General features: G+C 40.6%; 1 protein-coding gene across 1 annotated transcript in view; it reads right to left on the bottom strand.

Moving 5' to 3' along the window:
- The window catches only part of CCDC178 (coiled-coil domain containing 178), a 229,674-nt gene that overhangs the window by 204,183 nt on the left and 11,459 nt on the right, over positions 1 to 14,032 (bottom strand). The window contains exons 4-6 of the mRNA XM_036322651.1: positions 6,797 to 6,819; positions 4,308 to 4,390; positions 1,427 to 1,627 (exon numbers count right to left, since the gene is read on the bottom strand). Of these exons, the coding sequence (XP_036178544.1) occupies positions 1,427 to 1,627; positions 4,308 to 4,390; positions 6,797 to 6,819 (307 nt within the window). The remainder of the gene's footprint in view (positions 1 to 1,426; positions 1,628 to 4,307; positions 4,391 to 6,796; positions 6,820 to 14,032) is intronic.

Raw genomic sequence — 14,032 nt, forward strand, 5'->3', positions numbered from 1 at the left:
TTACATATTGTTTTTTTGATTAATCACTATGCTTTCATTATGTTCAATTTGTAACAATGAAATTGGGGGTCACCACACCATGAGGAACTGCATTAGAGGGTCGTGGCATTAGGAAGGTTGAGAACCACTGCTTTAAAGAGAGAAAAAGCCACTAAACCTTCATGTAGCTCACTTTACTAAAATAACAAAGTGAGGAACCACTGGATACTGCGACTGTATCAGGCACAATCAGGGGGGAAAATGTAAAAAAATGTAAACAAAAGTTCTCATCTTTTCTTGCCACTCCCTGAAATTTGTATGCCCTACCCTGGGGACTACAGATTTAGACTTATAACATTCTTTTTTTTTTTTTTTAATATATTTTATTGATTTTTTACAGAGAGGAAGGGAAAGAGATAGAGAGTTAGAAACATCGATGAGAGAGAAACATCGATCAGCTGCCTCCTGCACATCTCCTACTGGGGATGTGCCCGCAACCCAGGTACATGCCCTTGACCGGAATCGAACCTGGGACCTTTCAGTCCGCAAGACGACGCTCTATCCACTGAGCCAAACCGGTTTCGGCAAGACTTATAACATTCTAACAGGTGTATGTGTGAGTTCATTTTTACACAGTATTTGAGTGAATGGCTGTTCTCCCAAAGTCATAATGAATAACAGCACTCCCTTTTCTCTCAAAGGTGTCTTGGTTTAAATGCCAGGTTATGTAAGCGCCCTACTGTAACCTATGTGTAAAACATATAAAGCCTGAATTAACATTTTTACCCTCTGATTGCACAAACAACTTCCAGCCTCAGGAAGACACATATAGTCAGGCATGTTCTGATACGCAGGTACAGTGTTTGCAGAATAAGAAATCAAATGCTTTTAGACGGGTTAATACCTCACCGTAGGTCCCTCCCTCTGGCGTCTAAAAGACAGCGTTTTCCTTTGAAACATTTGTTACCTGTGTGACTCTTGGAAAACCGTAAGTTTCATTGCCTCCTAGAAGACAGCAATAAAACTCACTGCTGAATTCCCCAAAGTAGATGCGTGCAGGTGCTGAAACGCCCCTTAGCACTCTCACGTTTTACTGTGTTTAAAGATGTGGCCAATACCACTAACTGGCAATCACTTTCAATTTCTAGTCCTCAAACACTCCAGCCATTACATGAAGCATGAGCAGGAAGTCTGCATGCCTCCGGGGCCCCATGAATACAAAGGAATTTCAAACACCGATGGCAGCAGGTCCAGGTTTGCTCAATGCATTCCTTCCCACTAAGCACTGTCATTAACAGCATCTATTAGAAGTATACCCGTTTGGATGCAAAATCCCAGGAATAGGGTCATTAAAACAGAGCTGATGTTTCATTCCGCCCTACAATCGATTACTCATGCCTGCCTAACAAAGTCAATGGTGGTACGATGAGACGAGCCTCATTATTACCTTTCTGCACAGCCATGGGCATTTCTTGAAGTCTCCAGATTGACCAATAATCAATTTTCTTGTTTATCTTCTTCTTTCGTGACTGTTGTCGCTTCAGAGCTTCTTCAGCTTCTGCGCGGTCAGTTTCTAGACTTTTGATGAGAAAAATGGCCTCTGACAGTAATGTTTCCATTTCCTGCTTTAATTCTGGACACTTCTCATCTTAAAATAGGAAAATGCATTCACATTTGTTAATGAGCCAGCCTATAAACTGGGCGGTGGGAACATGAGTACTAATTGTATCACTATATTTAGTATTTATATAATTAATGAGAGAATTTTAGAAAAACAAATTAGCCTTTTAAAGACCATTAACTTTTAAAGACATTATCACACAATCATAATATTGATTATCCATTTCGAAAGACAGGTTTTTAAATGGACATTTCATAAAACGATTAGAATAGAAATCTCAACTAATATCTTCCATGTATAATATCTTATCTGAAGGAAAAAAACAAGTGCTCTGTTTATAAGCTGCATTTTGAAAATATGCTTGTGTTTCCTTCTCATTCTGTGAGAAAAGCAAATCATAATCATCACACAGCAGATACATATTGGACATCCTCAGGTGGTTACTAGAAACAAGACACAATATTCTTTATCCTTTCAGATAATAACATTCCTACTTAGCCTTGCCAAAATTTTATTGTTGTTCCCAAATTCTAATTATTCAGTTATAACACAAATTAACTCCTTTAATGAGAGATATTTGTGATTCCTGGTTCACAGCTCTGGAGTGACAGGGTTTCATGTTAATGAAACCATTACTATGACCATTCATCTAGTTATGTAAGAAACGGATAGAGAGCCTGTGAAGTCCAAGGCAATATGCTCTCTCCCTGGAAACAGATCAGTAAGGAATACGGACACAGGCCACACCCTGGTGACATTTACATTTGTGAGCGATAGCTTTTGCCAAAACGTGACATAACAAGACAGAAGCAAACACAGTCTCAAGAAAGGCAAAGCCCCCAAAGCACGGAAGCAGGGGAGAAACAGTAAAACCAGATCTGGAGGAAAGGCAACTCACAGGCCTCTGGTTTCTTTTGCTTTGTGTTTGGACAATAAGGACAGTAATCTCCTAGGAGAAGGTGGTGTGACATAATGGTTGTAAGGGGAAGCTGAACAGTCACACACAGTATGTTGGCTAAGAAATTTAGCATCTACCTGAGTAGAATTCTTAAAAAGCAGGTTTCTCAATTGCAAGGTATAAAATTTTACTTTTCTAGACCTCTCCTTTATTTGGCCTCTATTTATTTGGTCTACAGCCTTCTTCTTCTTCTTTTTTTTTTTTTTCAAATTCCACCACATCCTATAAACTTCATATTCTTAATTGTCCGCTTTGTTAAATGCCAATATACACATTAAGCACTGGGTTCTCCAACCAACTTACTATCCCTTCAATCTCTATAACAAGATTTCAGCCTGAAACACATGATGGAATTACTGGCACTAAAAGTAAAGCATTTCTGATTAGATAGATTTCTGTCCAAAGGTGAGGTGTCCATTATGCTATTGGAAGATGTCTTTTTACTGTTTCTATCAAAGCATTTTAAAATAAATGCTGTGTGTAACTTGGAAGACTTCCAATTCATTGCATTTAACACCTCTCATTTTTTTTCTAGAACACTATCTCAATTAGTTCATATTGAGTGAGCAACCACCCGACTTTTTTAGCATAAATATTTGCAATAGATCTTCCTTATCTTTTTAAAATATATTTTATTGATTTCAGAGAAAAAAGAAGAAGGAGCGAGAGATAGAAACATCAATGATGAGAGAGAAGCCGCTACTGGCGATCAGCCCACAACCCGGGCATGTGCCCTTGACCAGAACCAAACCCGGGACCCCTTCAGTCCACAGGCTGACACTCTATCCATGGAGCCAAATCCACCAGGGCAAATCTTCCTTATCTTGCTACTGTCTTATGTTTTAGAGTCAAATGTACATGTTTATAATAAACATAAGTGCAGTTAATGTAATGGATAGTGTGACTACTCATATTATTTTTCTCTCTCAGCATTTATTGTAAAAAATTAATAAGTGAGGTTTTCATCTTCACTATAGACATAAATAGTGAAAACAGTAGAATCAGAGCCTCACTGTGAATGACAGCTTTGAATAAAATATTCTTGCTTTTAAAAAGTCCAGAGTTTATTAGTTACCGTTCACTTAAGGAAAGTGTTTAACAAATTTTTCTGGTAAGGAGTGGGGAAGAGTTAATATAATATCAAGAATATATTCAAATACACTGAAGAACTTTAACACACATTTTATCCAGTATATGAATTATTTTACATTTTGTAAAATATTAATCTTGACAAAAATATTAATCTTGGTATATATATATGTATGTATATATATGTATGTGTGTGTGTGTAGAAATGTGATGTCCAAGATGGTAGCCATGAACCCCATGTGACTATTTTCACTGAAATCTATGTTAGTTAAACTTAAAAATTAAATGCCTCCGTCTCGCCAGCCACATTTCCAGTTCTCAGAAACTGATGTTGTACTGGCCAGTGCAGATACAGGAGACTGATTCTCACAGGAAGCCCTCCTGCACAGAACTGGTACTGTAGTTAGCTTCTGGAGCGGTGAGCCGGGATCATACACACTCAGGACCCAGACAAGTACACGGTACATAGCAGTCATTAATGAATATTTGTTGAACAAATGTCTCATCAAATTATATAGGAGGCTCTTTCCTCTCTTACACACTCATAAGAATTATAATGCTGTGAAACATTATGAAGTGAAAATGAGAACTATATGAAATAAAAAGTCAGTGAGCTTTTGAATGCAGCTGCGCGGATCTAAGTGTGCGGTCCAGCCTTACCTCTCTCTTCCTTGGGTTTGACCTCTTTGCTGGGCTTAGCGACTCTCCTGTCTTTTTCCAGGTCCTCTGGGCCAGCCCTGCGCCTGTGGGACGGGGGAGAGGGAACCAATGACGCCAGGAGGGCTGTACTTCAAGTTAGGAAAACAAACATTAGGTGATGTTCTTACACTGAATTGGAAATGTTTGTGGTGAAACTGACTATATACATACTAACTCTACTCTCCTAGAGATTAATACAGCAACATTCTAACAGCTAATGGGCTTAATGCTTCATGGTAAATTAACAGAAATCTAAAATCTGTTACAAATGATCTGAAATTTTTTAAAATATATTTTCATTGATTTCAGAGAGGAAGAGAGAGGGAGAGAGAGAGAGAAAATCATTGATCAGCTGCCACCTGCACACCCCACACTGGGGTTGAACACTTAACCCAGGCATGTGCCCTGACCGGGAATTGAACCATGACCTCCTGGTTCATAGGTTGATGCTCAACCACTGAGCCACACCGGCTGGGCAGAAGGAGATAATAAAGCAGTTTGTTTTTTAAGAAATTGGTCTTTCCTAAAGATTTGCTATTGAAAAGGGGATTTTTTAAAAAAAAACAAGTTAAATGAGCTATTTTTCTAATTTCAGTTTAGCAATTTCTGGGGAATCAATATGAATGACAAGGAGCAAGAACACTATTTCAGATTTGAAGTTAAAGGTTTTAGAAAAATGTACAAATTAAAATGTTATTTCTTTTCTAAAAATTCTTTTAGCTAAAGTCCTATATGTTGAACAACGATATATTTCTCATTATCATAATCACTTCTTGGATCCTAGTCTACGTTTCATTGTATTTCAATAATGTATTTTTTTCTCTAACAAAAGTTATAAGAAAATCAGCCAAAACCAGTTTGGCTCAGTGGATAGAGCGTTGGCCTGCGGACTGAAGGGTCCCGGGTTCGATTCCGGTCAAGGGCATGTACCTGGGTTGCAGGCACATCCCCAGTGGGGAGTATTCAGGAAGCAGCTGATCGATGTTTCTCTCTCATCGATGTTTCTAACTCTCTATCTCTCTCCCCTCCTCTCTGTAAAAAATCAATAAAATATATTTTAAAAAAGGTTATAAGAAAATCAGAAAGCAAGGAATTTCATTTTTTATTAAATTATCATTTTTCTTATTAAAGAAAGCTGTATACCTGACTACCATTTTCTATCTCTGATGGCCGCATATTACATGTTTCATTGTTATTCTGCAATTTATTTAGGAAAGTCTGTCTATTCTGAGGTCAGAAATATATTCATTATATGTTCTTCCTTCAGTTATAATTTCATTTAAACATTTCTTTTGAAAAAGGTAATGTATTTTTTCTTGTTTGTTTGCTTTTAAAAATAAAAAAATAATTATCCCAGCATCTATTATTAAATAATGCTCTACCCACTCACTGTTAGCCTCCGTCTATTGGGGTGATTGTTGCTGTTTGTTAGGGGTGGTTGTTATTTATTTGTTTGTTTAATGATTCTTTTAAACAGTTTTTGCAACATCTGCATTCTTTGTCACGTGTGGCCACTACCGGAAGTGTTTCATTAGTGTATTGGTGAGCTTCTGTTTTGCCTGTCAGCTTCCACAGCTGGAGCCGAAAGAGAGAAAAGGGGGGGAAATGCCTCCCAGTCCTCACAAATGGGCTCTGTGCTGGAGGACTCCTTCATTGCTTATCCAGGCTGTTTATATCTCTTCCTCTTACCATCCGTTCTTGCCTAAAGGTTAGCCACAGGTCAAAGGTTAGGGTCTTCTTGGTTCTTGGTTCTCCCCTGCACGTGTCCAGGATTGGTCATCTGTGTGCATTTCTCAATTCCCCGACATATGTGAGAGCTCTGAAAAGCCTCATTTCCTCAGGTACCTCTGCGCTCAGCCTCTTCTTTCCCAGGCACTCTGGTCTGTCCAATGCTAGGTCCAACTCTCATCAACAGCCTCATACAGTGGTGGCAAGGATATGCCTTTTAGCGCTTCCAACAAACACTCGCTGGAAGTGGTCAGACAGGTCACGACACTGAACCACAATTCTTCTAGCAGAAGGTCTCTGTCATGCCCTCTGACACCAGTGCAGGAGACCTCTTCGGGGCCGCCTCTGATCTGGGGGCTGGAGGAGGCAAGGAGGCAATTGAAAATGCCACCGTGTCTCCTTATAAAATGCGGCAGACTTCATCATCTTCTTCCATGGTTGTAGTGAGTTTTTTACTAGATTATACATTTTGGAAAAAGTTGGTTCTGACCAATTTTTACCAAATTTATAGTTGCTTAGTGGTGGTACAGAGCCCTGGAGATCCCTATTCTGTCATTTTCCATGATATCCTAATTCTTACTTTTTAAAAAAATTATATTTCAGTATCTAATATGAAAAATCTGCTTTCAATTTTCTGTTCCTTTTGAAATAAAACTCCTCTAAGCAGATTAATCATTTAAATGTGAATATGAACAAATAAAAGAAGCATGACAGGCTCTTACCGTTCTTCCAAAGAAGTTTCAAACTGTCAAAATAAAAGATCTCAATAAAAATCAAATTTTAGACATCTCAGAAAACAATAGCAAGCTTAACTTATACTTGAACTCACTGGTAAAATTGTAACTACTCCACTTCACATATCCCATTATATTTCTGTCAAATTATATACTCTGTTGTTTCCAAAACAGTAATATACTTCTACTACCTACTCTATACTTTCCTTATTACTCTCGCCTGATTGTTCTCACCTTTCATCATCTGTGTTTCTAAATCTTACACTTTTATCAGGACCAGTTAAAATGCCCCTTATTCCCAAATGACTTTCCACACAATCTAAGTCCATGACATCCTTTGAACTTTAATATATCACAAAAGAGTGGAAAACACATAATTTCATGAGTTCACAAACACTCAGTTTTCCATAGAATTATCCTTGTCTTTTCTCTCTCCTGGACTATACTCTCTTTGAAGGAGCCTTGTTCTATGATATACTCTAAAGGAACCATGAGCTTTAAGGGGCATAAGTTACTAAAAACACAAGGAATATATAGTCTGAATGTTATGGGTTTTGTAAAGAACCTCCAATTCAAGATGTTAGATTGGGCATATATCATTACTTCTCTTCAATTCCCATTTCATACCAACATTTCTGGAGAAAAATATATATGTCTGTCAATAAAATTATTGGGACATATATTTTAAAAGAACACCCAGAAATAGAAAGTAACCTGATGAGACTGAGAGTGAAGACAGAGCAAAGAAACATATAGCTCAGAAGATAAGTGGAGGTCCTTTCAGGGGAGATGAGAGGCTTCTCTGGAGAACTCTTGCAGAATTCCCAGGCTGTGAGAATAAACAGGTGGTAGACAGCCAAGCTACTAATAGAAGGGTGGCCTGTGGTGAGATGAACAGGTATCATTGCTTCCCCCAAGAATCCAGACTAGGTGACTGAGAAGGACTCTCTCACCGCACTGGAGATCTGCCTAAGATGGAAAGGTTGTCTAATAAATATGGAAGTTATGGTTCTAGAGAGGAACAAAACAAAGCCCACGAAACTAGCAAATTCTCCTGTAGACACAAATAGGTGGGAAGGAAAACACAGATTTCACCAATAGTGAAGATATCCCAAGATGCTACAAATTCAAATGTAAGCTTATTTAGACAAACGTTGAGGTCCTCTACTATGTTATAATCTTACTAGAGGCCTGGTGCACGAAATTCGTGCAAGCGTAGGCCTTCCTTTCTCCGGCTGCCAGCACTGGCTTCCTTCCAGCAACCGGTACCTGGCTTCCCTCTGGCTGCTGGCAGGCACCTGGGACCCGGGCTTCCTTCTGGCCGCCACAGGCACCCAGGACCCAGGCTTCCCTTGCAGCCCTGGCTTTGTCCAGGAGGTTGTCCGGAAGGATGTCCGGTCTAATTAGCATATTACACTTTTATTATTATAGGCTAGTGGCCCAGTGCACAAAATTCATGGGGGGACGGGGGGATTGTGCCTCAGCCTGGCCTGCACCCTCTCCAATCTGGGACCACTGGGGGGATATATAAGAAATTTGGTCAAGAGGGTCAGATGATTAAGTAGTAGGTTTCAAAATTAAAATCGAATATGAAATGTGTAATCAAAGCAAAGTTTTCCAATCAGAATTCCAAGCATATTGACAATCGTGTGTTTTGGTCCCCCTCACTGACATCTCAGGGACAGATGACACAGCACAGTGATAAAGAGGGTGGTCTTAGAACTCAGACACACCTGGCTGGAGGATGGTTTTGCCATTGGCCGTGAGACCTTGGGGAAAACCAACCTCTGAGGTCACTTCCCTGCTCTGCATTTCCTTACAAAGTTTCATAAAGAAGTCAACGAAAACATGCATATTAAGCCTATGATATGATATAGTAAGCACTTAATAAAGTTTTATTGTCATTGCTATTGATGATAAGGTTATTTTTGTAAAATATATTATTTATATTTTAAATAATGATTTCTAAATACATACAGTCCCCCGACTTAGAATGGTTTGACTTAGTATATTTTGACTTTATGATGGTACAAAAGTGATACATGTTCAGTAGAAACTGTACTTTGAATTTTTCTTTTAAATCTTTCTTGGATTAGCCCTAGCTGGTTTGGGTCAGTGGATAGAGCATTGGCCTGTGAACTGAAGAGTCCCGGGTTCAATTCCGGTCTAGGGCACGTGCCCGGGTTGTGGGCTCGATCCCCAGTGGGGGGGGGGGGCAAGCAGGAGGCAGCCAATTAATGGTTCTCTCTCATCATGGGTGTTTCTCCCTCTCCCTTCCTCTCTGAAATCAATAAAAATACATTTTAAAATAAATAAATAAGTAAATCAATCTTTTCCTGGATCGGTGATATATGGTAAGAGACTCTCTTGTGGCACAGCGAGCCACAGTCAAGGGGGTAAACGACCAATACGCTACAGCACACTCAGTGTGTTAGAGGACTGCCCAACTGTAGTCTGGTGTAAGTGTTCTGCACATGTCGAAGGCAGGCTCGGCTCAGCTATAACGTTCAGCAAGGTAGGTGTATTAAATGCATTTATCGGGACGTAACCCCATCAGAGGTCAAGGAGCATCTGTGCTTTCTCTCTATGCCATTCCTTTAAATCATGGCTGCATCTTAATGACTTGAATTGATTAAATAAAAAGTTTCAATTCAGTGGAGATCATTTCAAATTAAATAAAAATATCTCAAGTCTAATAGAATAAGGTGGCAGAAAAATAAAAGAAAGCCTTCATTTGTATGGGAAGTTATTCAGGCTATTATTTCCATCATTGTGTAGTGTTTTCTTATTCTTTGCAAAAATAAATATAGAGAAACATTGTTCGTAGTAACTACTCTGAAGAATTCTCTTTTCAAGATTCTGAACTGCAGTGAAACTGCTATGAGTGGATGGACAGGCTTATGGCAGATGCATTTCTGCTAATCAAGGGCTCTACAGCATTTATCCTGACAGAAAGGGAACCACTGTGGCATCAGGAGCAAACAAGCTATAATGGTTGATCCAAAAAAGATGGATCTTTCACTCCTATAATGTGTTTCATACCCAAAGTAGATGGCCACTTTTAATTACATACAGAGCTTTATCTAATAAAAGATTAAAATTACCCTGATTAAAAACACTCAAGCATGATACCAGGAGGAGACGCCATACCCATCAGCAGTCACCCACCCCTAGAAAACCGTCCACCTGTCTTCTGTCTCTACAGACTGGCCTATTTGTGACATCTCTATTAATGGAATCATATAATGTAAGGTCTTTTGTGATTATAGCAATGGTTACACTACTCTGAAAAATACACTAAAAGCCATTGAATTGTGCACTTTAAAAGGCAAACTTTCTGGCATTTAAATTATCTCAATAAAGTAGTATTTTAAAAATCAAGAGTCTATAGAGAAACATAATGGACAATTTTGACAAAAGTGAAACTGTTACAAATTAAAAGAAGAGGAAAAGCTGCTTGGCCTGGAGAGAGCATTGCTTTCTCCCTGCCCTTAACCCCACTCCATCCTATCAAAGCTGCACTCATCGAGTCCCCAGGAAAAGCCTAACCTCACCACAGGAACATCACTGTGGCCTGAACAAAGTAAAAGGCGAGAACCTGGGACTTTCAGACGTGGGGGCCTTAGCAGGAGAGTTAAATAAACCTGCACTTGGGCAAACACCCCCTTCCCCGCACTGCCTGCTGGATGCTTCGGGGACCAGTCTTTCTTCCTCGCTGCACAAACTTTCCAACAGTTGGAGTATGAAAGCATGAGGTTTAAAGAATAGAAAGAGATAATTAAACCCATTGCTTGCTTTGACTCCTCACCATAAAATCCACAGTAATCAGATGATCTGCAACTCAAAATAAGGATTATTTGATGACCCTAGCCAGTTGGGCTCAGAACGTGACCATATTTGGAGACAGAGTCTGTACAGGTAATTAAGTAAATAAGAGGTCACTAGGGTGGGCCCTAATCCAATAGGACTGGTGTCCTTATAAGAAGACATTTAGACGCGTGCACGCGCGCACACACACACACACACCATGTGGAGACACAGGGAGAAGGCGGCCATCCGCAAGCCCAGGAAACAGGCCCCTGGAGAAATCAACCCTGCCAACACCTTCATTGCGGGTGCATTTCTAGACTCAGAACCATGAGAAGAATGTTTCCTTTGCATAAGCCGCCCAACCCGTGGCACTTGTTTCTGCAGACCTCACACACTAACACACAGTAGGTCAGCCCTACCCAGTGTTTCTCCGTGGTTAGAGCTTCAGTGGAGGACTGAAGGGTGGAGGGCTCCTTCCTGGTCAAGGGCAGGCACCTCGGTTGCAGGCTCAATCCCTGGCCCCAGTCGGTGCAAGCAGCCAATCGATGAGTCTCTCTCATAATCATGTTTCTCTCTCTGTCTCTCCCCCTCCTGTTCACTCTCTCTAAAACAGTGGTTCACAACCTTCCTAATGCCGTGACCCTTTAATGCAGTTCCTCATGTTGTGGTGACCCCCAATTTCATTGTTACAAATTGAACATAATTAAAGCATAGTGATTAATCACAAAAACAATATGTAATTATATATGTGTTTTCCGATGGTCTTAGGCGACCCTTGTGAAAGGGTTGCGACCCACAGGTTGAGAACTACAGCTCTAAAAGAATCAATGGAAAATATCCTCAGATGAGGATTAACAACAACAAAAAGAATTATTTTGTGCAGCTCCTGATGGGGGTTACCATGGGAGTTGGGGCCAGGGCTCTGGCTGGACATCACCAATTGTTTTCCTCGGCCTTGCTTTGCCCTCTGCACACGCAGTCCCGCTGGAATGTGGAGAAGGGGGGAGCCCCTGTCCCCCAGCACTGAGCAGGGACAAGGCAGTGCCTGGGGGTGTAGGCAATGAATGAAAAACATTAATCTCCTCTGCAAGGTACTCTCTGTTGACAACTTTAATTGGGTAGATGTTTTCAAGTGATAAAAAATGTTAAGGAGAAATGCTTTTTCCCTGCATTTCATTCAGGCATTCTGGGATCATTGAAATGTACCCAGACACACACAAAACTTCAGTATTTCCTGCAGGATAATTATTCATTTTAAACATTTCTTACACAAGTCATCTATTTTATTTGAAATTAGGAATAGGCTCAGGTTAGCTGATTTTGAGTCATTATCTATAGGAAAATTCCGTAAGAATTCACGTGTTTGCCTTTTTGGAAATAAAGCCTTTATTTATCAAAAACTCACAAGCTATTTTTTAAAGATTTCTTTCAAGTCCAGTTTCCTTCATTTTCTTTAATTTAAAATTATCAAGAAAGAGTATGAATGTAAAGTTGTCTAACTAATATTACCAAAATTTCATTTCTGCAAAATATAATGGGAACTTCTTTTCTCATTGTAGTAGGTTAGTCAGAAAAAACATCATCTTTGAAGAAGATAGGTAGCTACCAGTTCATCCTCAAAATACAGATAAACATCTAATCAACAGTTGTGGTGACCTAAACAAGAATCTAAAATAATAAAAGCATAATATGCTAATTAGACCGGACAGCCGAACGACCTTCTGGACGAAGCCGGGCTGTGAGGGCCGAGGCAAGCTGCCGTGGCTGCAAGGGACAAGGCCCTTTCATGAATTTCGTGCATCGGGCCATTAGTACAGCATAAGAAACTTAAGTAAACTTACTCTATTGACCAGTTCAACATCAGCAAATCTACCAAATATAGAGTCAATAATAAAATAAAATATTTTTTTAACTAAAAAAAGAAAGTCATAAAATTTTAAGCTGTTTATATGTATATCATATTTATCAACTTGTAAACACATTACGTTATTATCACAGTTTTTGTCTAGAAGTGTGTTTTTTCTGACATTGTAATTTTGTGTATTTCGTGTTGTCAAAATGCCAACTGACACTCTATGTTTATGAGAATTAAGATCTTTTTAAGCCCTTTGGGGTCATAAAACAGAGGCTGAAATGGGCTTCGGAGTCAGATGGAACTCAGTGCAAATTCCAACTCTAATGCTTACTACCTGTGCTATGACATATAAATTACTTGATTTGTCTGTCTTAGAATTTTCACCAGTAAAGTAGGATTCCTGTAAAGTATAAACACAAAAATACATTTTTATTGAGTGCCTAAAGAATAGCAGATGTTTGGTAAATGGTAGCTCTTACTATAGCAGATAGATGGGTGCCTCAGGTGTATCTAGAAAAGAAAGGCTCTGCTTCAGGTCCCTATTTATTTTTTTATTCGAAAGACATGTACTGGGTGCCTGCTCTCTATTACGCTCTTGGGTGGACAACAGAAGGCAGCACTAACAAAGAAGCAGCAGAAATAATGTAACACTGATATAGGGGGACACGAATAGTACTACAGAAATAACAATAGCCAATGCATATTGGATGCATGTCCTATGCTGGCACTTTTAACACAGCCTCTCCATTTCCCTGAAGGTAACGGCATGTCCTATCCTAATAGAGACAATATGCAAATTGACCATCACTCCAACACACAAGATGGCCACCCCCATGTGGTCACAAGATGGCCGACAGGGAAGGGCAATTGTGGGCAATCAGGCCAGCAGGGGAGGGCAGTTGGGGGGGGCCCAGGCCTTCAGGGTAGGGAAGTTGGGGGGGACCAGGCCTGCAGGGGAGGGCATTGGAGGCAACCAGGCTGGCAGGGGAGGACAGTTAGGGGTGACCAGGCCGACAGGAGAGGGCAGTTAGGGGTGACCAGGCTAGCAGGGGAGGGCAGTTGGGGGTGATCAGGCCTGCAGGGGAGGGCAGTTGGGGGGGGGACGAGGCCTGCAGGGGAGAGAAGTTGGGGGCAACCAGGCCTGCAGGGAACCAGGCCTGCAGGGGAGGACAGTTAGGGGCCAGCAGGAGAGGGCAGTTAGGGGCAATTGGGCCAACAGGGGAGCAGTCAGGTGTCAATCAGGCTGGCAGGGGAGTGATTAGGGGGTGATCAGGCTGGCAGGCAGAAGCGGTTAGGGGCAATCAGGCAGGCAGGCAGGTGAGAGGTTGGGAGCCAGCAGCCCTGGATTGTGAGAGGGATGTACAACTGTCCACCAGGCTCGGGCCTAAATGGGCAGTTGAAGATCACTCGGTGGTCCCAGATTGGAGAGGGTGCAGGCTGGGCTGAGGGACACCCCCACCCCATGCATGAATTTCGTGCACCGGGCCTCTAGTGTAATTATAAAGCCTGAGATTTTAACAAATGCACTATAATGCTTTTCTTGAAGGCGACCAAACCCT

Source organism: Myotis myotis, unplaced genomic scaffold (genome assembly GCF_014108235.1).
Source record: "Myotis myotis isolate mMyoMyo1 unplaced genomic scaffold, mMyoMyo1.p scaffold_m19_p_9, whole genome shotgun sequence".
Classification (NCBI taxonomy): Eukaryota; Metazoa; Chordata; class Mammalia; order Chiroptera; family Vespertilionidae; genus Myotis; species Myotis myotis.